The sequence below is a fragment of the Micropterus salmoides genome, unplaced genomic scaffold, assembly GCF_014851395.1.
Source record: "Micropterus salmoides isolate LMB-PRFRI ecotype aquatic unplaced genomic scaffold, ASM1485139v1 Ms_hic_scaffold_21, whole genome shotgun sequence".
NCBI classification, from domain to species: Eukaryota; Metazoa; Chordata; class Actinopteri; order Centrarchiformes; family Centrarchidae; genus Micropterus; species Micropterus salmoides.
The window spans coordinates 6905915-6928129 of NW_024041262.1; the positions used below are offsets into that span (position 1 = coordinate 6905915).

Genomic DNA, 22215 nt, shown 5'->3' on the forward strand with positions numbered 1-22215 from the left:
CTCCTCCCGTGTAGTTCTGGGCTGATTTCTCACCTTTCTTAGGATCATTGAGACCCCACGAGGTGAGATCTTGCATGGAGCCCCAGTCCGAGGGAGATTGACAGTCATGTTTAGCTTCTTCCATTTTCTAATGATCGCTCCAACAGTGGACCTTTTTTCACCAAGCGGCTTGGCAATTTCCCCGTAGCCCTTTCCAGCCTTGTGGAGGTGTACAATTTTGTCTCTAGTGTCTTTGGACAGCCCTTTGGTGTTGGCCATGTAAGTAGTTGGATTCTTACTGATTGTATGGGGTGGACAGGTGGGTTTATGCAGCTAACGACCTCAAACAGGTGCATCTAATTTAGGAGAATAAATGGAGTGGAGGTGGACATTTTGACTAACAGGTCTTTGAGAGTCAGAATTCTAGCTGATAGACAGGTGTTCAAATACTTATTTGCAGCTGTATCATACAAATAAATAGTTAAAAAAATCATACATTGTGATTTCTCTTTTTTTTTAGATTCTGTCTCTCACAGTGGACATGCACCTAGGATGACAATTTCAGACCCCTCCATGATTTCTAAGTGGGAGAACTTGCAAAATAGCAGGGTGTTCAAATACTTATTTTCCTCACTGTAAATTGTATTCACTGTCACTACTAACCCAAAAAGGTTTCAGTATTTTGTCATATTATCAAGAATAACTTTGTCGCAAGAAATAACCTGAAATATAGTGAAATTATTTGGGGGCCATATCTCCCTGATGCCCATGTCCAACTGCTGCCATGCTATATTAAGCTCTGCAGTCTGAATGTCCTGAAAATATTCCCACACTAGCCTTTCTGGTAATTTGAAATACTGTGATGCTTCTCCCAGTAGACTATGTGGAACTGAACCAAATGCATTTGCTAAATCCAAGAATACAACATGCACTTCTCTTCCTTTCCTCTTTGCTTGTGTGCTCCAAGCATCAATAAACACCTGGTATCCCGGCTTTGTGCACTGAGGTGTTAATTAAGCTTATTTCTTTCTAGGTAACTGGAAAACCACTTTGCCACTACACTGAAGAAAATCTTACCTTCTACGTTAAGAAGATTTGCCTAATCTGTCCTATATTAAAAGAATCATTCTGCTTAGGAATAAAAATTCTTGCTTCCCTTCGCCAAGACCAAGGAATAAGCTGCTCCATGCTACCCTAATAAACCCTCACAGAGATCACATCACATTTGGAGCATCTTCATATAGCCTATTAGGGATGAAACAGTTAGCAGTTTATTGATAAACCACTGTAGAATTTCGGAGTACTACTGTCACAAATTGTAATTATCATTAAAACTGTGCTTCATTAGCATGCTTACTCACGGTAAATACTGTCCAGCATCAACCAAAGTTAGCAACAGTCTCCCAGACACAGGCGCGCATGCACCATAAGTTTGTTTTGGGAAAAATCCGTCAGTCATCAAATAAAAGTGGATCAACAGGAGAAACACTGTAGACTCCTGTACAAGACTCATCTCTAAGCATGTAAATGGTGCATGGGATTATTGCATATACTTTATAACTTTTTCAATGCACATGTGATGTGGTTCTCATATGTTTACATATGATATTGATATATGATATAAGATATTGGCTGTATTATTTTATTATCTTAATGTTTATGCAAACAAAATGTGCACAGTGCTGCTAATTTTAACATTTTCAGCATATTTGAACAAAACCGTGAAAATACTGACAACTGTTTAAATTTTCATAACGTTTCATCTCTACAGCCTGGTCTAACTACCATTGGGTGGTCTATTGCCCTAATGTGGGGCATTTCTAGAGTTAAACCTAAATCCTCTCTTTATCTGCATGCAGCTTTTGAAAGTGGGCCACTAACTCCCTCTAAGTTCCTTTTATACTCCCACTTTTCTCCATTCTAAATACTGAGTTGGCAAACATGCAGTTATTTATAAAAAAGCCACTTTAGTTTGTTCCTTTTTCGACCTTTCTATCCCAAGACCCACTTTTACTATTTACTATACTACCCACTTTCTCTCTGCCTGCATACTTGAGTTTACGAGTGACTTCTTACATTTCACAAAATGCCTTTCAACATAAAAGGTTGAAGTGTATTGCACCAGTCAGGGAGATGTTGTCTGCCAGTACTGAAAATACAACATTTTGGGTTGAATTTTTCTGTGTATGGTGGCAGGTTCAAAAAGATGATTTTGATATTTAATTGAAAAACCTTCAAGAAAGGCGCTGAAGTAATGGCTACATTTGTCCAATAAGATACGCCAAAATATGCAAGGTGCACCATAAAAGTGTGGATTTTTCCTTTTTGTGTACTCCAGCGTGGCATTATACTGGGAGTTGGGAGATTTGCGAGATACAGATTAAAGAAAAAGAATGCAAAACCAGCAGTAGAGGCTGAGACATCCAGACTTTTCGTAAGTTATTTCTTCAGACTTGACAAAGCTCCTCCAGAGCCAAAGAAACATTATACAACTGTTGTGAAATCTGTGATGTGCCTTTGTAATTAATTCACCAAACATTTTTCTTTATCAACACTGCCTGCAACTTATAATTAGCATTTTAATAACATTAATTAGCTTCATACTGCACTGTAAAAAATAACCAATATAAGGTTTGTTAAATGTCAACCACACAGTATTTGTTTTCCTGTTCTGGTAATTGCTCAAGTGAGCAGGAGTTAGCAAAAAAACAAGGGTCATATAATACAGCAAACAATATCAAGTATATCAAATATCAAATTTTAGTTGACAAGAATAAAAAGATTAATAAAATTACATTGAAACTATATATTGTATATATACTGTGAACATGTTATGGATACCTATTACTCTGTATACCTTTTTACCATTTAATTTTTAGTTACAAATATATCTATTGAAACAGCCTGGCTCATAGAAAATTTATTTGTGATATCATCTTTCTGTTTTCCCCGATTACTTTCCATCAGCGCGTGTGTCCAATCAATCATCGTGAGTGAAAATACCTCAGGTTTTCTCCAAGAGACTAATTATAATGTGAAGTTGAAGCAAGTTTCACAGTGCTGGAAGATGACTTGATTTGTGCAGCTTCACGCGGAAACGAGAAAGGACAGATTAGTTTTCTCAGTGAGAGGAAGGGTGTGGACCCGCAGGCTTTTTCATGTTGGGCAACCTGCTGATTCAGTTGCTGCCAAAAAAACCTGCTGAGCTGGGGAACTGTATAGACACGGAAAGATTTCACAAAGATTTCCTCAACTAATTAACTGCTGTGGTTTTCTTTCCCTCCAAACTTCTCAAGATTGACACACTCCGAACAGAACAGAACAAGTACAGGGTAGCTCCTCTGTTTCTCTTTAAATATGTGTGTGACAACCTGGGAGAGAGTGAAGTAAAGAAAGGGAGAGAGACAGAAGGAGGGAGATGAGTAACATAAATAATGCAGGAAGAGAGAAGCAGATTTGGTGAAACACTAAGCCCAGTCACTGAAAGTTTTGAGCGTTTACCCCTTTGGTCTCACTCTACAGGGAACATCCATTTCTCTGTCAACATCAAACCTTCCTCCCTCTGTCCTCTGAGCCCTAACAGAAGACGAGGCAATGTTAGTGTCTCATCAAAAAGCAATGGACTGGGGTGAAACACACCGACAGGAAATTAGAGGAGCAGACTTTTGGCCAGAGGGTTATTTGTTTGAATCTCAAGCCTGTTAAAAAATTCAAAGTTCTTTGATAACACCACTCAAATGAAGAAATTTTGTTGCAGGAGCTGCACTCTCCACAGATACCGTATGGTGTCCTTTTCATCTTCAAAAGCACAATTATGTACAATAGTTAAGTGACCAAAATGACAAAGTTTGTAGCTGATGCTAAGCCCCATCTGTGATTAGACCACTCCTTACGTTACTGAGTGACTTAGTTGTTGTTGATGTTACTTTGTGTCACGGTTGGGGGGCTGAGCCAGAGATGTTTTATAGAGGAGACATGCCACTTTAAACCCTTGATGCCTGAATTTATTTACAATAAAAAAATTAGGTATGATGCAAATTAGCGACAACAGGCAAAAAAGAGAAACCAGTGCTTGCAAAAGGTTCCCAGGTACGTATTGAATATGCGTAAACAGGCACTGGGGGAATACATACGCTATCTCAGCTGCAGTCGGAAAGGAAGAGGTGTGATGCGATTTGCGACAATCGGCGTTAAGGGGTTAAGAATCCTCGATACAACCCGTAACGCCAAAAATGGCGGTTATTCAGCCCCTCCTGCTAGTAAGCCAATTGTCTGCTGTAAACAGCAGAGGCGGGAAACATATTTCAACCAACTGTGCGGTTACACTGATGAAAGTTTCTACAACGCATGCGTCACTGCTACCACGCATGCATAATAGAAGTAAAACGGGTGGGGAAAAACACTTTTTAAACCTTATTTTGGGGCAAAGTCGTCAAACTTTTTCAGTGATTTTTATCAGATTTTACCGCGGATTCTATACATGCAGTTTTTATGTCTCGGTGAACAGTGAAAGTGTCATCCTCGTCGAAAATTTACCGCAGTTTCCCCACTGTGGGACAAATAAAGGTTTTTCTATCTTCTTATCTGTTCTGGCTCTCTCCTTATTCATTCAAATAGGGGCCTGGTCTTGTTAGTCTGAAATAACTGCGTGGAGGCGTTACCAAGATGCCTGCCGATTGGCATGACTTGCTGTTACTATGGGTTTTGACACTCTGGTCATTTGTCATCACCTCAACAGAGACATCTAATGCTAGCTAGACCCCCTTCTTTATAATGCAGGAAAAGAACAGCACTGAGTGCGTAGGAACCGACTATGACATAGAAGGTGTTGAAACAACATGGACAAAAAGAACAGTTTACATTGTTTCTCAGATAGGAAAAGCTTTAACCAATCTGGTCAACATTTAGGCTCACTGTGGAGAAAACAAGCCAAAAACCAGCATCTAATGAAATCATATGTGAAAGACACTAAAAAGCCTGTGGGGAGTTTAGTATTGGGCAAGCCTTAACATATAATCCTGACTTTTACAGTCTTTCAAAGCAGTGCTGAGCTGCTCTGAGCAGATGATCAGAACTCATGATGCATTTGCTGTCCTCTGTGTGCCCATACCACAGCTATTCATTCCTGTTACAAATGTTTCAAAATTATGTACTTATATAAGTTAGCTAAAGCATTTATTGTGAAGCGCATGCAGCCATGATGGTTTAGTATGAGCACTAGCTTAACATGTTCACATTAGCTCAGGACAGTAAATGAAAGGGCCGGAACACAAAACTGTAATTAATAAGGTTCACAGTGGAATCATTTTTACCGCTAGTAGCGTTGTAGAGCAATGTTTTTAAGAGCAAGTGCCTTTTTTGTTAGCATCACGTGAGAGCACGTAAGTCATATGATAGCTAATCCACTGTTTGACAGTTGGTGGCTATAACTTTTAGAGTTTTTTTGACCAAAATCGGCTGTGCAAATGTTTTCTGAGTAAGGGAATGTAGTCAACACATTGGCCGGAAAAGATGCAAACAATGTGCTTTGGTGAGAAAACTGAACCCAGCCATAACTGAACATTGTCACTGGACGGTTTCAGCATTATCTATCACAAGTACCCCACTTCCGATACAGCACTTTTCATTAGTGGAATTGTTAATGCCTAAATTAAAATTCTCATTATCTACACTCCCTAAGGTCAGTCTAAACAAAGCGAAAGTGTGCATGCAAGCAGGATAGCAAGTGCAATTATTTGGCTTCAAAACACTGGATAATGCTGCATGAGCATTACGCAATAGTACTATGGTCATATTTGTCTGTTTTCAGAACTTTAAAGAACTAATTCATGGTCATTTTTGACATTCTGATAAGGGAGCTGACATGGAGCTGCTCTATACTCTTTGTACACTAAGTAGATATGCAAATTTAGCGGGGCACCACTCCTTTAAATCCTGTCAGGGCATAGTTAAGATCTAACAAGAGCATTTCTCGCTTCATCTTGTCAGGATATATCCATAACGCCTAATACTAACTGATGTATGATGCAGTTGGTAAAATGCATTAAGACTTCCTTCTGATCACTATGGCATCACCTCTTCCTCATTATAAAAGACAGGTCATGTAGTTGGCTGTAGCTTTTGCCATTAGGCCTGAAAGAAAATTATGTAAAAAGTGACAGATTGAAAATGCACAGAAATATTCAGACACAATTCCAGACCTAAATAAACAGACAGCCATAAGGCACACTTTGATTCCTTCTAATGCCAACTGAATTATTTAGGACGGCCATGCATTAAGTATTAGAGGGAACTGGAATAGTTCTGTGTGTGCATGCGTGTACGTGTGAATGCATGCATCTTTGAGTGGGTACATGCTTACAAGGAGCTTCTTGCCACTTCAAATACCTGGAGAGCAGCAGGAGGCAAAGCACTGATCTATTAAACATGATTCATGACTTGTAGACAAGGTTTTTCCTGCATAGAGAAATTTTTGGTGCCCCCCAAAGAGGTGTTAGCGAGCACCAAAAGAAAATGATCAGAACTGAAAAACAAAAACAAACAACCTTTCAAATGTGTTTTAATAGCCATTTATCAAACAACCGTTGAGCAAGCAGAACATAAACTTAAATACGACGTCTGAACGCTCCACTACGAAGCTGTAGCTGATGGGAGAGACTACTTCTTGTTATTTCTCACAATATACAAGCTGTTTGTGCTTGAAGTGTGCCGATATTCACCGGTACTGTCACTTTTACATTTTAGTCTTTGGCGTACCGGCACCGGGACTCTCTACAGCCCTCTACAGATCACGTTCACTGGGGACTATGCGACGCTCACCTGTTCCTGTTCTCTCCTGCCTGCTCCTGCTAATCTCTGCAGGGAGATCGGGATTGGGTAACTTTCATGCAGCGGTGTGCACTAGTTGGTCGTCAAAGTCACTTTTCGTGAACCGACCAATTACAGGGACATTAAAAAAAAGCTTGAGGCACTACAGCCAAAGTCCTTTCTGCTATTGCAAACTTTAGAAATGTTGACCTCGTTGTTCTATATGCACAGTTTTTATTACTGAGAAGTTAGTAATTTGCATAAACAAATCAGAGGCCACCTTGAAGAGCATGACTAAAAACAACCCACAAAAATGAAACTGCTGTTTTGTCCAACTGGAATTAATATTATAGGCTATTAATGGTAAGCTACAGTAGCAGTTTACACCTTTACTCCTCCATGTTGTGGATATATTTTGTTTATCAAATGGTCAGTATAATATAATGGCTTAGTATAATAATAAAAAAGGTCTGAGTAGGAAGGCGGTCCGGGTGGCTGGACGGGTCAGACACTAGACTTTCACCCAGGAGACCGGTGTTTGTTTCCCATATAAAGCAAATAGTCACAGTTGACTCTTTTTAACTTACGCTATGTAGCTTCTATAAGTAATGTTACTTAACTTATGTAACTTTAAGAGGTTATATTGTGCTTTTTGGCCTTTTCCTTTATTGTGTGATATATCTTTTTGTGGCTCACAGTTCATGTCTGAATGAACAATACTAGCTAGCTTTAGATTTTCTATAGCTTCTTTTTTTTGTGAAAACTATATTGTGTTCCAATAAGACACTTAATACTGATTAATTGAATGCGATGACAGTGTGTTTAAAATTGACTATGTTATTATGAAGACTTTACTTAACACCATCACATAGAGATATTAAGATAATTACTGGAATATTAACTTTCTCCAAATCAGGTCTTCACTGGCCTCATTTATAAAATCCATGGCTATTCCTGACCTAACCCTGATTTGTGTTGGCATTATATAAGGGAAATGGCTTATTTTAAGGCCATAAATTTGTTAATTTGAGATTTATAGATCACAGGTAAGTTACGAGTGGGCTTCTTAGCACGTGCATAAGCAAGCTTTTCTATGGTCCATCCATTAGACCTGTCAATGAAAGAAGTGCAGTTTGACAGCACTGTGGTGTCACATCGGCAAGGTTCTGATTTCATGTGTTTTTTTTATACATAGTATGCCCAGGTGTAATTTTCCAGTTTTGTTTTTTCACTTTATTTAGTGATTGTGATGGAGCAGTGTGTCTTTAATGTTAACTTCAATATGTATATTTGATCTCTTCTGTTTAAATAAGCTTTAAAATGTAATTTTCTCATGACTCAAAACCAGTAAGCATATTTTTTTATTTTTAATATTTCTTCATCGCTTCAGGAACGAACAACATAATTGATTTTTAAATGGACATTCAAATTATGTTTTTGAGTCTCCATGTTTCATTGAGTGCTGAGGAGGGCTTCTTGGCACTCTATTCTAAGAAAATCAGTTCATACTTTGGACAGAAGCGCAGAGAAAATGCAATTTAAATTCGGTTTTAGGCAGCTAACTTAGTAGATCAAAATAAGGTTTGTTGGCAATACATACCATCCACATTCATATACCACACATCTGGGGGACCCAAAGGATGGGATTTATTTTTCTTATCTTCTGTGATGGCTGAAAAAGCAGTGACTTGCTGCTTCACAGAAATCATGCCAAGAGGAAACAGCCCACAAAATTAATAAAGTATCTTCAGATTGAAAAAAGGAAACACCAACCACCCAACATCTTGAATTGAAACTTTAAAGGCAGACACAGTTTCCAAGAAAATAAAGATCACTGAAGGACATTGAAAGATAAAGAGGGAAAATTTTGTGTGCATTTATGTGTGTAATACTAATGTCATAGGATTTGATTTCAGATAAAAATGCAGAACGCAAAAGTGGGGTGCTGACCACAGCAGGCTCTGTACATGTGTGAGAATATTTAATTCCCTCATCTCCTCCTCCATCTACTAATATTCAAAGAAAACACTCAATGATACAGGCCTTGAGCATGTACAACGAACCTCATACATACTTTAAGCCCAATTAGAGTGTTGCAATGATCAATCAATTAATCAATTAGTTGTCAACCATTTTAAAAATTGATTTATCCGTTTGAGTAAATCTTCAAGAAATTTTAAACATTTTATGGTTTCTTTACTGCCCTATATTTAAAATCTTTGGGTTGTGGACAAAACATTTGAGGACGTCATCCTGGGCTTTAGGAAACACTGTTCGACATTTTTCACCATTTTCTGACCAAACAAGTAATAATACTAATAATGGAAGTAAAAAATAATTGTCAGATTAATAGACAATGAAAAACAATTCTTAGTTGCAGCCCTTTGCCCAATTCCAAACAGTTTCAGCACTCTGCACAATGCAGCAGTCAACATGATGCAATTTTATCTTCTCACATTCCTTGCTCTCTCCCTACAGGGTGAAGTAGTGAGAATTCAGCCTTCAGGTTTAAATCAATAATGATAGCGTAAACCCTGAGGCTATACTCAGCCACTCCTCAATACACATTGAATCAGGAAGACGGACAGGTCAGTGATGTTGATGAGCTGCGACTGACATGCGTTTACTGTTCTTGATCTGTTTTCATGTTTTCCGGGAAACGTGTCAACATGTGGCTAGTGATGTCATCGAGGGGGGAACCTCTCAGTGAGATTCAGTTGACCGTTTGTTCGCTAAACCCCGCTACTACACATCCAAAAGGTCTCACACACGGTCTAGGTTCATACAGTGAAACTGTTTGGAGTGAAGCAGCCGTCCTCCTGATAAATCCGAAGCTCTATCAGAGCTGTCGAAAATGTATTTCAGAATCTAAAAGTTTGATTCTGTTTCCTATGGAGAGTTTCCTGTCCTGTGAAGCCTACACCTACAGTTTTTAATTTTGCTGTCCCACGATATTTGCTGTGATATTATTGCATGCAGGGAAGCACTTAAAATTAATGGCAGCAGGCTCTCTAATAATTAAACTCTGTCTGTCACTGTTAACTGAGACTCTAGTCTGTAGTGTAGTATACACTTAAATGATAAGTGGACCTTGACACCCCCTGAATGCACGTGCACCATGCACTTCAGACCATGCCCTATAGATCATTTAAATAGGGCCTTGTGTATATATAGAGTTGGGAAGGCGGTTTCCTTTCCAAAACTGAAAATACAGCCGCAACAGTGTAAGGAAAAGAATAAACAGTGTGTTTGTCTTCTTTAAGCTGCAAACATTAGCATTTCCAGCTAACTTGCTTACTACCTACAATAGTGTCATAACCCATCCTTACTTCCAAGGCCAGCACATTATTTTAAAAGTTTACGGGTTGCATTAATAAAAAGCCTGATAGCAGATAGCCTGTGTAGCTAGTTTTTCCCCACTGTGTGGAAGTTGGACCTAGATGCTACTATATCAGACTGCAGCTGTTAGCGGCTCCATCTGCTCTGATTTGAGGAAGTTAAGACCAAAGTAATCTCAGCCAAACCTGTCATGCATGATAGCCCTACATTTGAAAAGTTAAAACAATAACCTTTGAAAATTCAATATAGCATAAATCTACGGTCTTGCTTGTCCAAGTAAGCTAAGCAGCTTAACTGGTAATGTGCATATTTAAGAACCCTTTGGAGGTCTCGTATTAAAAGAAACATGAACATGAGAGAGTGTTTTCAACCACCTCATGATGCTAAAATTAGCTTCAGCTAGCTACAGCTGAAAAAAATCTGCTTGTGAAAGATGTCATTACAGCCGAGAAAGTTGGTGGTCATCGGCTGAAAATGAGAGGCCTGTTTTTTTGTACATCTGTCTTAAATCAAGGGCTTAGTAAAGTAGAAAACAGAACAATTGTTCTATTGGAGCTGTTTATTGCGAGACTCGATTAATTATTAACTCTTTTTGATGGATAAAACTGCATAATAGAGTGAGCTACACAGGCACTAAAAAATACAACTCTCTACTTTCAGATTTCTCTGTGTAAAGAAGATTGGATATGGTGAACAGCAGAGTCAAACATGCGGTAACTTACTGTATAATGCAATGTGACCCCCAAGAGGCTTATTTATATAGATGTGCTCTTTTCCGTGTACTGTGTTGGTCGACTTGCTTCGGGTACCCTTATGCAAGCCACAGGGATACAGTGAATATGTAACTAATCCGCAGAATGTCGTCTGAAATATACATTTCATTTAAAGTCAGAGCTGCAGGGAATGTACCATCACTGTAAACAATAAGGAAAGCTGGGGTTCACGGCTGTGGTTCACACTACTGAAATGATAGCATTCTCAAAAAAGAAATTATTTTTCAAGGGTTTAGAAATTTAGCTCTTCAGAACAATGCATTCTATCAGCTCATGAATATGCCACTTATTCCTTTTTGGTCTGAGTGCAAACTTGAAGCACTTTCATAGTTTTCTTTCTGCCTTTGTCTTGTTTTTCAGGTGAGCACCTCCAGCTGCGAACTGTGATGTGTCCCTGAAAATAACATCGAAGCAACTCGAGACTCAAGTGAAGACTTTTCTTCAGATCTAACATTCAGAAGCTCCACCTGATAACAGTCCTTACATCAACCAAACTCCTCTGAGATTTACAACAATGGAAAAATGTCATTATCATCATTATAAAATTGTCACGACAGATGTGAGGCCACTGTGGCAGCAATGGAAATGAAGAGGAGGGATGACTCAGATAAAATGACTCAGATGGCATACGCATTCACCTAGGAATTACTGACCAAAAAATAACTCAATCTTCCACCTGTGCTGATTGTAATTAGCAATGCTAATGTTGTCACTTGTGTCTGCACTAAGCAAAAAGGCCTTTTTCCCAACAGACAGTACTGCATGTCAGCAGGAAAATCACAGGTGCAACTAATTACATTAATGATGGCGGAATTAAATTTAGGCGTGCACATTGTTTAGCCCTGCTATTCATAGTAATGAGTCATGTGACATGCACGGTGACCTGGAGAGCAAAACAACAGTCAAATTTTTATTTGGATCAACTTTCAATTTAACAAACAGAAAGATATTAAGACAAACTGCAAGTGTTGGGCATATCCGAGCCATATAACGTTACAGCATCTGCTGCTGCATTTCTACCGTTAAAAGCCACCAGGTCCCTGCTGCCGCTCGACTGCGGTAATGTTTACATTTACCTTCTGGGGAATCCCTCACCTAACACAACCCAGGCTTTTCTCCTCCTCGATTAGTGGATCCTAAAGCACAACTATCATCCAGCATTTTGACAACTGATTTGGAACTGATTGGAACAGAGCCAGGTCAATGTTATTAGCACTAGGGATAAAGCGATTACCGGATTTCACTATTAACCGCGCTTTAAAACGTTGTACATTATTTTAAATAACGTAGCAAGTTGGTAGGGAATAAAATATAAATGTGTCACTTACAAACGATGCTGTGGCAGTGAGACTCGAGCTTTAAGTGCAATGTAAACAAACAAAGCAGAATGTAACTTTTCAGACCCGCCAACAACAGCATTGAGGCCCGTTATTTTTGTTGCTGCGTCGAGCAACGTGCACCGCACCGTGAGATTGCGTGCACGCCACAGTCAAAGTAGTTGAACTTTAGTGCCAAAAAGCTTCCACGCACTGCAAATCGCTTCTTTTCTGAAAGGGGTTTTATGGATAACAGAACGTAGTCCTCACAAGACCTTCAGTCACTGAACATTTAACGTTAAATCATATTGTCTTTCCCTGTCTGTGTAACATAACATCAGGATCTTATAGACTTTCAGGACTATAGGCTACCAATTAACTGCATTTCAGTTAACACTACACTCAATGTCTTGCTATCATTTTCACTAAAACATATGTATGGATGAGAGTTGATGACAGTAACAGAACAGTTCATTCCCCTCCTTTATAAGAATTTCCCCTGAGGGATAGAAGTTAACATTCCTCTTATATTAATAATACTTACATATTATAAAAATATAATTGTTAATGTAATTAAATATTAAAAATCAACTTAAGTCATTGCTGGTGTTGTTAAATGAATTGATGCATAATAATCGTGAAACCGTGATTATTTCTCTGACAAAAATCTGTAATCGTTGCATCCCTACTTAGCACCACTTGTGTTTTTCTTACTGTGACAGGTCAACATATCTGCTACGACAAAAGCTCTGTTTCTTTTGCACGCAGGTTCCTTCTGCTACAGTTTTTCCATCCATGCCCTCCACATAAAATGCAAGTCAGAAGAGGTGTTAAGTTTGTGCTACATCGAGAATATCCAATAAGGGTGAATTATTTTGTTTTGAGCTTAGTAACATGAAGGAACTCCAGCGTCCTTAAATTATTTATGTATTTATCTAACAGGAGGCCCAGTGGCTCGCCTTGGTGGAGCATGTACAACGTATCAAGGTAGAGTCCTTTGCTGCCGGTCAACCCCTCTCTCTCCCCTGGCTTTCTTGTATATCTTCACTACCTCTGTAAAATAAAGAAATAAATGTATGTGATGAAATAATTCTGGTGCACACAGTGCCAGACTCCAGGGTTACTGTACATGCACAGTGGGTGGAAGGAAGGCACTAGTGAATTCCCTATTAGTTTATACACCTAACCTGTTAAAGTTCAGTTGACCACTGGTGTGTTTACCCATTTGATTTGGATTGTTTGGGCTGTTGTGAAAGCAGTCAAACTGTGGTGTGGACTAAATGACCAGAACAAGACCACATGAAATGGAAAGTCTTGGTCTGCTTCCAAGCGTGTGGTAGATTTACTGTGTATAAGCAAAGCAGTGATTTTAGCATGAAAAGCTAAGCTAACGATAAAACCACCTGCATATTGTGCTTGTGTCCTACTCTGTGTACTTTTGGACTTTCTACCTGGTTGCAACTCTTCATAAAACAAGTTTTAGTCTTGACTAATAATCAGTTATTTCTTTGGGAGCTCTTTGTGTCACCAGAGAAGATAAATAAACCCGTAAGTACCGCCTCACTTGCTGTCAGTCACCGGAATTTGATTTCCCCACGAGGGTCCATGTAGCTCTGACGATGGAGGAACTAAAAGACAACAACGCATCATTTTCCCCCTTGTCACGTCTTGTTACCAGGCAAAAAAATATTTTCTAGTCCTTTTATCTAATTGTATAGAACAAAAATAACAGAGTCACTGTTGTGCCTGGATTTAATCTGCATACCGAGAGACAGTCAGCAGGTAAAATGAGGAGAGAAAACAATGTTGATATATCTCTCATAAACTAACATGACCAGCGTGATTACACACAGCCAAACGCCAGTTACCTTTACGTGGTCTCTTTTTAAATAAATCTATTTTTCCACTTTATGTGATTTGTTTTGCTGCATTTATGTGTTTTATAATGCTCCACCATGTTGCACTCTTTTGTCACGTATGCAGTTTGCGTGTGATTGCCCATCACGCCATATAATCTTTCTTTGATTTGTTGGAAGATGAGATGTGTTTATTAGTTTCTCTGTCACAAGCACAAAATGATCTTCCCTTACAGACTCTCCAAATCTATGTCAATAAAAGTGTTTTTGAAACAGTCTGGACGAGTGTGACAACATGAAATTGTACTGTGAGAGATAATAGCATGCAGGAAGGTTTGTGTCCCGAAGCAAAGAAAACACACAGGTTCACGTCTTAAGAGCTATCCAGAATGGAAGAGCACTGAAAGATAGGAGATCACCCAATAAGTATTAGAGATGGACAGATGAGGTAGCAGGAAAAAAGGGAAAACTCAGGACAGTAAAAAGAAACCATCAGAGAAGCTCCAGATGAGATTTTACAGTGGTAGCCAATGTAATCGATGTTAAAGCATTTTTAGAATTCTGCATCTGTGTGACACCATTCATATAGCTTTCTGGTGCCTGAAACTTGATTTTCCCATTGGTTCAAAGAAAAGTGGGACAACAAAGGCTACCCCCGTAGATGCTTGCATATATATATATATATATATATATATATATATATATATAGCTGATGATGTAATATTCCCGTTTTTTCTGAAATCTAGCACAAACTGTAACAGCTGATGTGGGTATATGAAGGGAGGCTTGCCTGAGAGAGGTCCAGCTCTACCTATCCTGATGGTCATCTCATCAGTGTCCAAGAGTTGGAACGAGGGCTCCTCTGCTTTCTCTTTGGCGTGCTTGGAATCGGGGGGCAGAGCCAAGGCAATGTGGGGGTCAGCACCTACACCCTGTGGATGACAGGAAATAGAACCCATTTTATATACAGACGATCACAGTTAATGCTTTATTTCATGGGTAGGTAGATTTTATTGTCACAATACAACACATTTTACAGTGAAATTGAGTTTTGTAACTCCCTTTTGCTACATAGCAGACAGTAAACCTTAATAAAGATTCAAATAAAGCTTGGGGGGAAAAGGCTGCTCTGCAGTCTGGTGGTGCGGCAGCAGAAACGTCTATATCTCTTCCCAGAAGGCAGCAGGGTGAACAGGCTGTGGCTGGGTGGGTACTGTCCTTTAGTATCCTTTGGGCTCTGCGTGGGCACCTCACCTCACCGATATCACTGATGCTCAGTAGATGGGTACCAATGATCTTCTGGGCAGTTTTAATCACCCGCTGCACATCCCATGCCAGTGTGTGATGTTTCCAGTCAGGATGCTTTCTATTTCTCTTCTGTAAAAGCTGACAAGAACTTGGCAGGGGAATTTGGCCTTCTTCAGCTTCCTCAAGGAATTCAGTTGTTTCTGAGTTTTCTTCACCAGCGTGGAGATGTGAGACGACCGTGTCAGGTTCTCTGTGATGCTGATTCCCAGGAACCTGAAACTGTTCACCTGCTCCACCTCAGCACCACTGATGTAGACAGGAGTGTGTGTCTTTATCTCCTTCTTCCTAAAATCAACAATCAGCTCCTTGGTTTCCTGACATTGAGCAGTAGGTTGTTGTCTGAGCAAAATTAGCTCCTGGGGCTCTAGGGTCCCATGGCAGTTGCCTGTTTTGCGTGGTTGGTAATCCAGCCCTGCAGATGTGGACAGAGAGATAAGCGGGTCCCTGGACTCTTAAATCTTGCACTGCACAACACGACTACTGCTTAGGCCCACACTTTTGACAACAGCCACCATTGTTTCACCAGTCCAGTGACGATCTCAAGTATTTTGACTTGGCTCAAAGGGCCACAACAAAAGACACACCACGGTAAAAGTTTAACGAAATATGTTTATTTGAACCAAAGTTAACCAATTTAAGAGGTATTTCAAACTAATATAATGTAACATAAAGTATGATGTATGTAGTCTGTGGTTTCAGTAGTGTCTGTGTAGGATGATGGTTGCATGAACGTATGTGTGAAGGTGTTGTAATATGCAAAAACAAGATAAATACCACAAAGCAATAGTCCAACCAACAAAAACCAAACTAAAGGGGAAACCAGGGAGCCGGCTCACAGGGAGGTATGAACTGGCTTCAACAGCAGCCTCCTTGCAGAATGAGGAGACAGTCCCAAATACTCTACAGGGCAATTAGCCCAGGTGCCCAGAGTTACTGCAATCAGCTCTTCCTCTACAAGGAGAGAGAGCGAGAGAGAGAGAGAGACAGGCCACACCCACTCATGACCCCACAGGGCGTCACACAAGTCCGATAGGAAACAATCACTGTCTGCGCAAGAGGAAAGAATGTCATTCAGAAATTGCACAACCTCCTTGAAATAAAATAAATCTCAAGCCAGCTGATCAATTGCAATACCAGAAAACAATGAGACAAGTGAATGATAGGTTATTGTAGTCTACCCTTAGATTACAGAGTCTCTAAAATATAAAGGCAAATGAGGCCTCACTGGAAATGCACACAGTTTGCTTGTTTTATCAGTCCTGTTTCCATCAACATTTAGGACGTGGCGTTAAACCATTGCAGAAGAAGAGGACACAACGAGATAATTGAATTAATCCATCATCTATCTGTTAATAATACATTTCAGGAAAAGTAAAAAAAACACCCCACAATGGTCAGTGCATCAATGGAGAGGAGGTGGAGAGAGTTCCTAGTCTGAAGTTCCTGAGAGTACATATTCATGAGAACCTAACCTGGAGCCTGAACACAACCTACATCATCAAGAGAGCCCAGCAGAGACCGTTCTTCCTGAGGACCCTGAGACGTAACAAGCTTCCCCAGAATCTGCTGACCAGCTTCTACCGCTGCACTGTAGAAAGTGTCTTGACATATAGCTGTACTGTGTGGTATTCCAGGTGAACTGCTGCAGACAAAAAAAGACTTGCAGCGGGTTGTGAAGACGGCTGAGAGGATTATCGGCTTCCCCTTCCCAAAACTGTGGGACATCCAGTGCAGCCGTCTCCTTAAACGCCCGGAAACCCCTTCATCACCCTCCACCACCCTCCAACCCAGGCAGTCTGAGAACCCCAGGAACACGCACTAACAGGCTACGGAACAGTTTTTTCCCCAGAGCTACCACCGCCACTTATCCCTCCCTTGCACACACGCACACATCTACACACAACATAACAACAACTTCTGTGTTTTCATTGTTTCACTGCTCCCTATATATATATATATTGTATATGTATTTTTAATATCATTTTCTTTTCATATTTTAAGAATATTTTACATTTTATATTTAAATATCTTTTATAGATAATGTATAAGAATGTGGCTTAAGTGCAATAAATGACACTGTGCACCAATGACCCCTGTGCAATCTATTTTATTTGTTACTCTAGGCTGCTAATTAGATGAGATTGCGAGATTTGCTGTATGAACGCATGCAATGGCAATAAAGATCTATCTGAAAAGAGTGTCAGTCTGCGCTGTGTGGATAGGTCTCAACGAGCGGACAATATTTTTTCCCCCCATTCTCGTTGCTCTTGAGCTCTGTCAGGCTGCATGGGGGTGGTGAGTGAACAGCCTTTTTCAAGTCCAGCCACAATCTCTTGATCCGTGTGACATCTGAACGGCAGGATTTCCCTATATTTTCACGCTACCCTCTACCCTCACACGCTTGAAACCCCCTGACGACACAAAGGCGATCTGCTGCAGAGAAACATCCCTACTGCATAATGCTGCCACCGCCATACTTCATGGTGGTATGTTTATGATAATGTGCAACATGGTGTTTAGTCTGATGGCCAAAAAAGTACTTTTTTAAATGAAACAGCTTTGATCCGAATTTAACTGGTTCTTAAACCAATTACCTGCACCAGTGATAATTTAGGTGTGTCCTGGTAATGGGCAAAATGGCAGTGCACAGACAGATTCGCGGCAGTTAATTGCTGCAAAAGAGAGACCTGTTTTCATTGAAGCTTCTTTTTTTCCTGCTACTGAGAATTACAAAGCCATGTTAAATCTGCTGATTAAATGTAAGATTATAAAAACATTAAATCTTACAAGGGAGGTGAATGCTTTTTATAGGCACTGTACATACAACAAGCAACTATGAAACAAAGGGGAATAACGATGGAAACAATATTATTGCAGAAACATTTTCTCTCAGCCAAGAATTCATTTTAATCTGTATTTGTCATTCTTGCTCTTTGGTTATTACTTACCCTGGCGGCAATGAGGCAAATGAGAAGGAGGCCTCCCAGAACGCCGCACAGGATGAAAAAATAAAAATAAAAAAAGGAGGAAGTTTGCTCAGGCATAAACTAATGAGTGAGGTGGTGCATGACATTTAGGGATGCTGTGGTGTCATTGTTAGGCAGAAACACTAAATGCAGCCCGACCGAACAGGCACGTACTGCTGCTTTGACTTTGTATCCATGATTTCATCTGTCAAAACAGAGATTTTACACATTTCTTATGAATTAATGTGCATTATGCAGAATGTTTGCATTGTTTTTTACTTTTTCATGTATTCTACACACTGTTGCTAAATACTTAAATAATGAAATCATTTTCTATCTTTGCTGTTTTCATGACCATTTGTTTGCGTCTGTTATTGAAAGATTGCTGATTATAACATCTCCAGCTGGTTTCTTATTTATGTGGGAACTGTCACCGTGTACTGTGTGTGGGTATGTCTGAGTAAGTGTGTATTCAGCTCAAAGTCTGTGTGTGTGTGTGTGTGTGTGTGTGTGTGTGTGTCGTAACAGGACAGTTCATGTACCATCTCGAGGGGACATTATTAACCCACAGTGGCCTTTGGTGACGAACCCAAGATACAGTCTCATCAGCAGGTCCAAGCTCATCATTACAACACTTCCAGCAAAAAGTCTGGCTCTGTTGATCACTGAAAGTCATCTCTCTCGCTTGTTCTCTCTCTCTCTCTATCACAATTCCTCTCTCCCACTCTCTCCAAGTCAAGCCTCTGTCGCTTCACTTTCAGATGGGAACATTATATTACTTCAAAACCTGTAAGTGCAAATGCCAGGCTACCATGCTAATATGTATGATGACATTACAGAAAGCGATGTGGCTATTTAGGAATGTTAACAAGAGAAAAAGCTACTCATCACTTACTCCAAATCCTTCCCAGTAAAGAAGAGGGGGAAAGTGTGCCAACAGCAAGACGAGGCAATTTACTACAAATGAGACATATTTTACAATGATGCTAGTTCTCAAATGTTTAGATTGTTTTTTTATTTTTAATTGCAGACAATATAAATGCTTCCCACTGATTTAAACTTCCAATTAAAATAAACCTGCAGAGACAAGCTTGCGCCAGTCTTATATTATTCCTCCCTTTCAATCAAACTGTTTCAGAAACTATGAAACCACAAGAGCTAAACTCAGCAGCTAAAAAGGCTCGGTTGCACATGCTTGCTAGCGTTTCCACTGCGTCTGAAGAATGCGAGGATTCGGCACATTAGACAAATGACAGATTCAAAAATGACAATTGTGTTTGCACACACCAGGAAACAACAACAATTTTCTATTTACTTTGGCGTGACAATGATGTTTGAGTTGAATTTATTGAATTAATGAAAAAGGCGTGCAAAGGTGGAAAAGACTGAAAATTTCTGTCTCCATAGATAACATGTTGTGCATAATATTATATAATGTGTAAAGTGTAATATAATATTATATTATAATATTAATATTGTTGTTTTTTGGATTTAGATTATTATTCATCTCAAACACTGCATTATTTGTTTTTAGCAGTAATATTAATGAGACACAATAAACAACGCTCTACAAACGGTACACAAACCTTTCTCCTGACCTTTGCTGAAAGGAACCACAAGCTCTTTCTTTTACGAGATCACAGTTATGGACACTCTCCCAGCTGGAGGTGGTGGTGGTGGTGGTGGTGGTGGTGGAGGCTCGTTGGCTCAAAATCAATACATTTTCCTTCGCAGGTGTCCAAATACAAACTGTTTCTAAGCATAAACTCTGTCGATTTTATCTAGACCCAAGCAATGTAATATTTAGGCTGGCTGTCAAAAACTGCTAATATGTGTTTTTAAGGTGAAAGGGTGGAAACTGGATGAAATGAATTTACATAAAAAGACGTATATCTACACATTTATAGACTTTAATTGTGGTCTACTACATCACTCGCCAACTGCTCGATGTATCCACCAACTCAATCTCGAGGCGAAACCTGCTGATGTCTATAGTACAGATCTCTGTGTACTGTAGCAGGAGTCTATATGAAATGACTCCAGCTATCTGATGTTTATGTGATTCATTCTGTGTGAAAGCTGCAGCAGGAGAGAGATGTCTCAGCGGACTTGTCACAGTTTGGTGAGGAAGGAAGGAGATGAGAAAAAGGAGAAAAAAGTCAAAGTGGCAACTGCCCTGCTTCCATCAAAAACACAGTAACACTGTTGCCGATTTCCACACACTCTAGCACACAGCATACATATGCACACAAACACACACAGGACTCAGTCTATTTGATCATGGAGAACAACTTTCTCAAGTAGAGCTACACCTAGCTGATGCTTGCACATCAACCATATAACCATAAGGGTCTTCGAGGAGAAAATATTCTTTTTAATCTTGGAACAGAGGCGAACAAACACAAACCTGAAACTGCAGCCTCTGGTAATGCAGCTATATACAACTCAGCGGCGTCACCCCCCACCCCTGTAACAGGATCAGCTGTGTATGATAGATTGATAATTGATAGATGATAGATATTTATTAGTCCTTTCAGAGTCATACAGCAAACACCAGACCAACAACATCAACAGACCAACAACCAGACAACTGCTTTACCTACACAAACATCACCCGAGTGCTATACAAGTTATACTAAGGTGCAGCTCCCCGACACCCAGTCACAACCCAAACTCACGGCCCAACCAGGAGAACAACAAACGCATGTGTGTACATTTATAGCTGAGGATTGCGGCTTACTTTGGCCAGCCTTCAACTCAACAATCAATCATGATTTCAGTTAAATGCTAAAGCTGCTGTTACTGTTACCTTGTCTGTGGTCCGCAGACATAACACCGGGTTCTTCCTGATCAGGTGCCATCATGCTGTTACGGTAGGCGACATAAGCTGTTGTTTTCTTTTAGCTTGAAATAATCCCATACTTTGGACACTTTCTTTTCGTCCCTTGCTATTTTCTCTCTCTTCCTCCACTTTGCACACAGAGGCATCATTTCACGTCGTGTTCACACAGCGCAAGTGCAATGTGCGACAGTAATAAATGTTCGTGCAAAACAGTGTGCTAAATAGTTATATGGATTAAACAAAGCCTCGATGCAAAGAATTTGTGTTTATGCATTTTAGTAATCGAATTAATCGATTTTATCGATGAATCGCCATGTTGATTTTTTGCAACCAGTGGCACCGGACATGACCATATTTGGACGAGACGGTGGAGCTAATGGCCCTGTGTGGAGCTAGCAAGCTTGCTTAGCTAGGTGCATCGGTAATTGACGTTAACTGTCATTTTAACAGGGCTGACAATTTTGTCTAGCGAACAACAGGCTTAAAACTAAATGTACTCACCAAAGACAGTCAACAGCCAACTCCTAATAAGCTGTTTCAATGGCACTGGTTAAATTTACACAGTGCCATGGGTACTAGTCACTCTAGCCTGACTGACAAGTTGCCATGGCAATGACTTGTTAATCACAGATAATCCCACCCTGAAGTATACTCTGCTTTATTTTCCTCTAAATTGGACCATAATTTACTAAATGAACATCATGTTATTTGGAAGAAAACCTGAAACAACAAGCGATTGAGACCATAAACTCATCAGGAAAGTGTTTACTGAGGTAATAAATCAGGTGAGAAGAAGGATAATTTTTTTTACCATTATTTCTAATGGAACTGGACTTTTTGCTTTTTGCAACCAGAAGAGTCGCCCCCTGCCGGCCGTTCGATAGAGTGCAGGCTTAAGGGACTTTGCATTCGCATCAGTCGCTGACTCGAAGCTTCCCGCTTGGGTAAAACCAGATGAGACGAACTCTGTGTTTAAATGTAGTCAAGTGGATGCATGATGTTGTGGATGTGGCATTTTTATTGTTAAGA

The 22215-nt window shown here is 39.8% G+C and overlaps 1 protein-coding gene across 4 annotated transcripts in view; it reads right to left on the bottom strand.

The window, feature by feature from the left end:
* The window catches only part of LOC119915606 (zinc transporter ZIP11-like), a 146216-nt gene that overhangs the window by 45998 nt on the left and 78003 nt on the right, over positions 1–22215 (bottom strand). For 3 of the 4 annotated variants that reach the window (XM_038735214.1, XM_038735215.1, XM_038735216.1), the window contains exon 5: positions 14861–15002. In XM_038735214.1, coding sequence (XP_038591142.1) covers positions 14861–15002 — 142 coding nt within the window. The remainder of the gene's footprint in view (positions 1–14860; positions 15003–22215) is intronic. The other variant, XM_038735217.1, reaches the window with a different exon arrangement.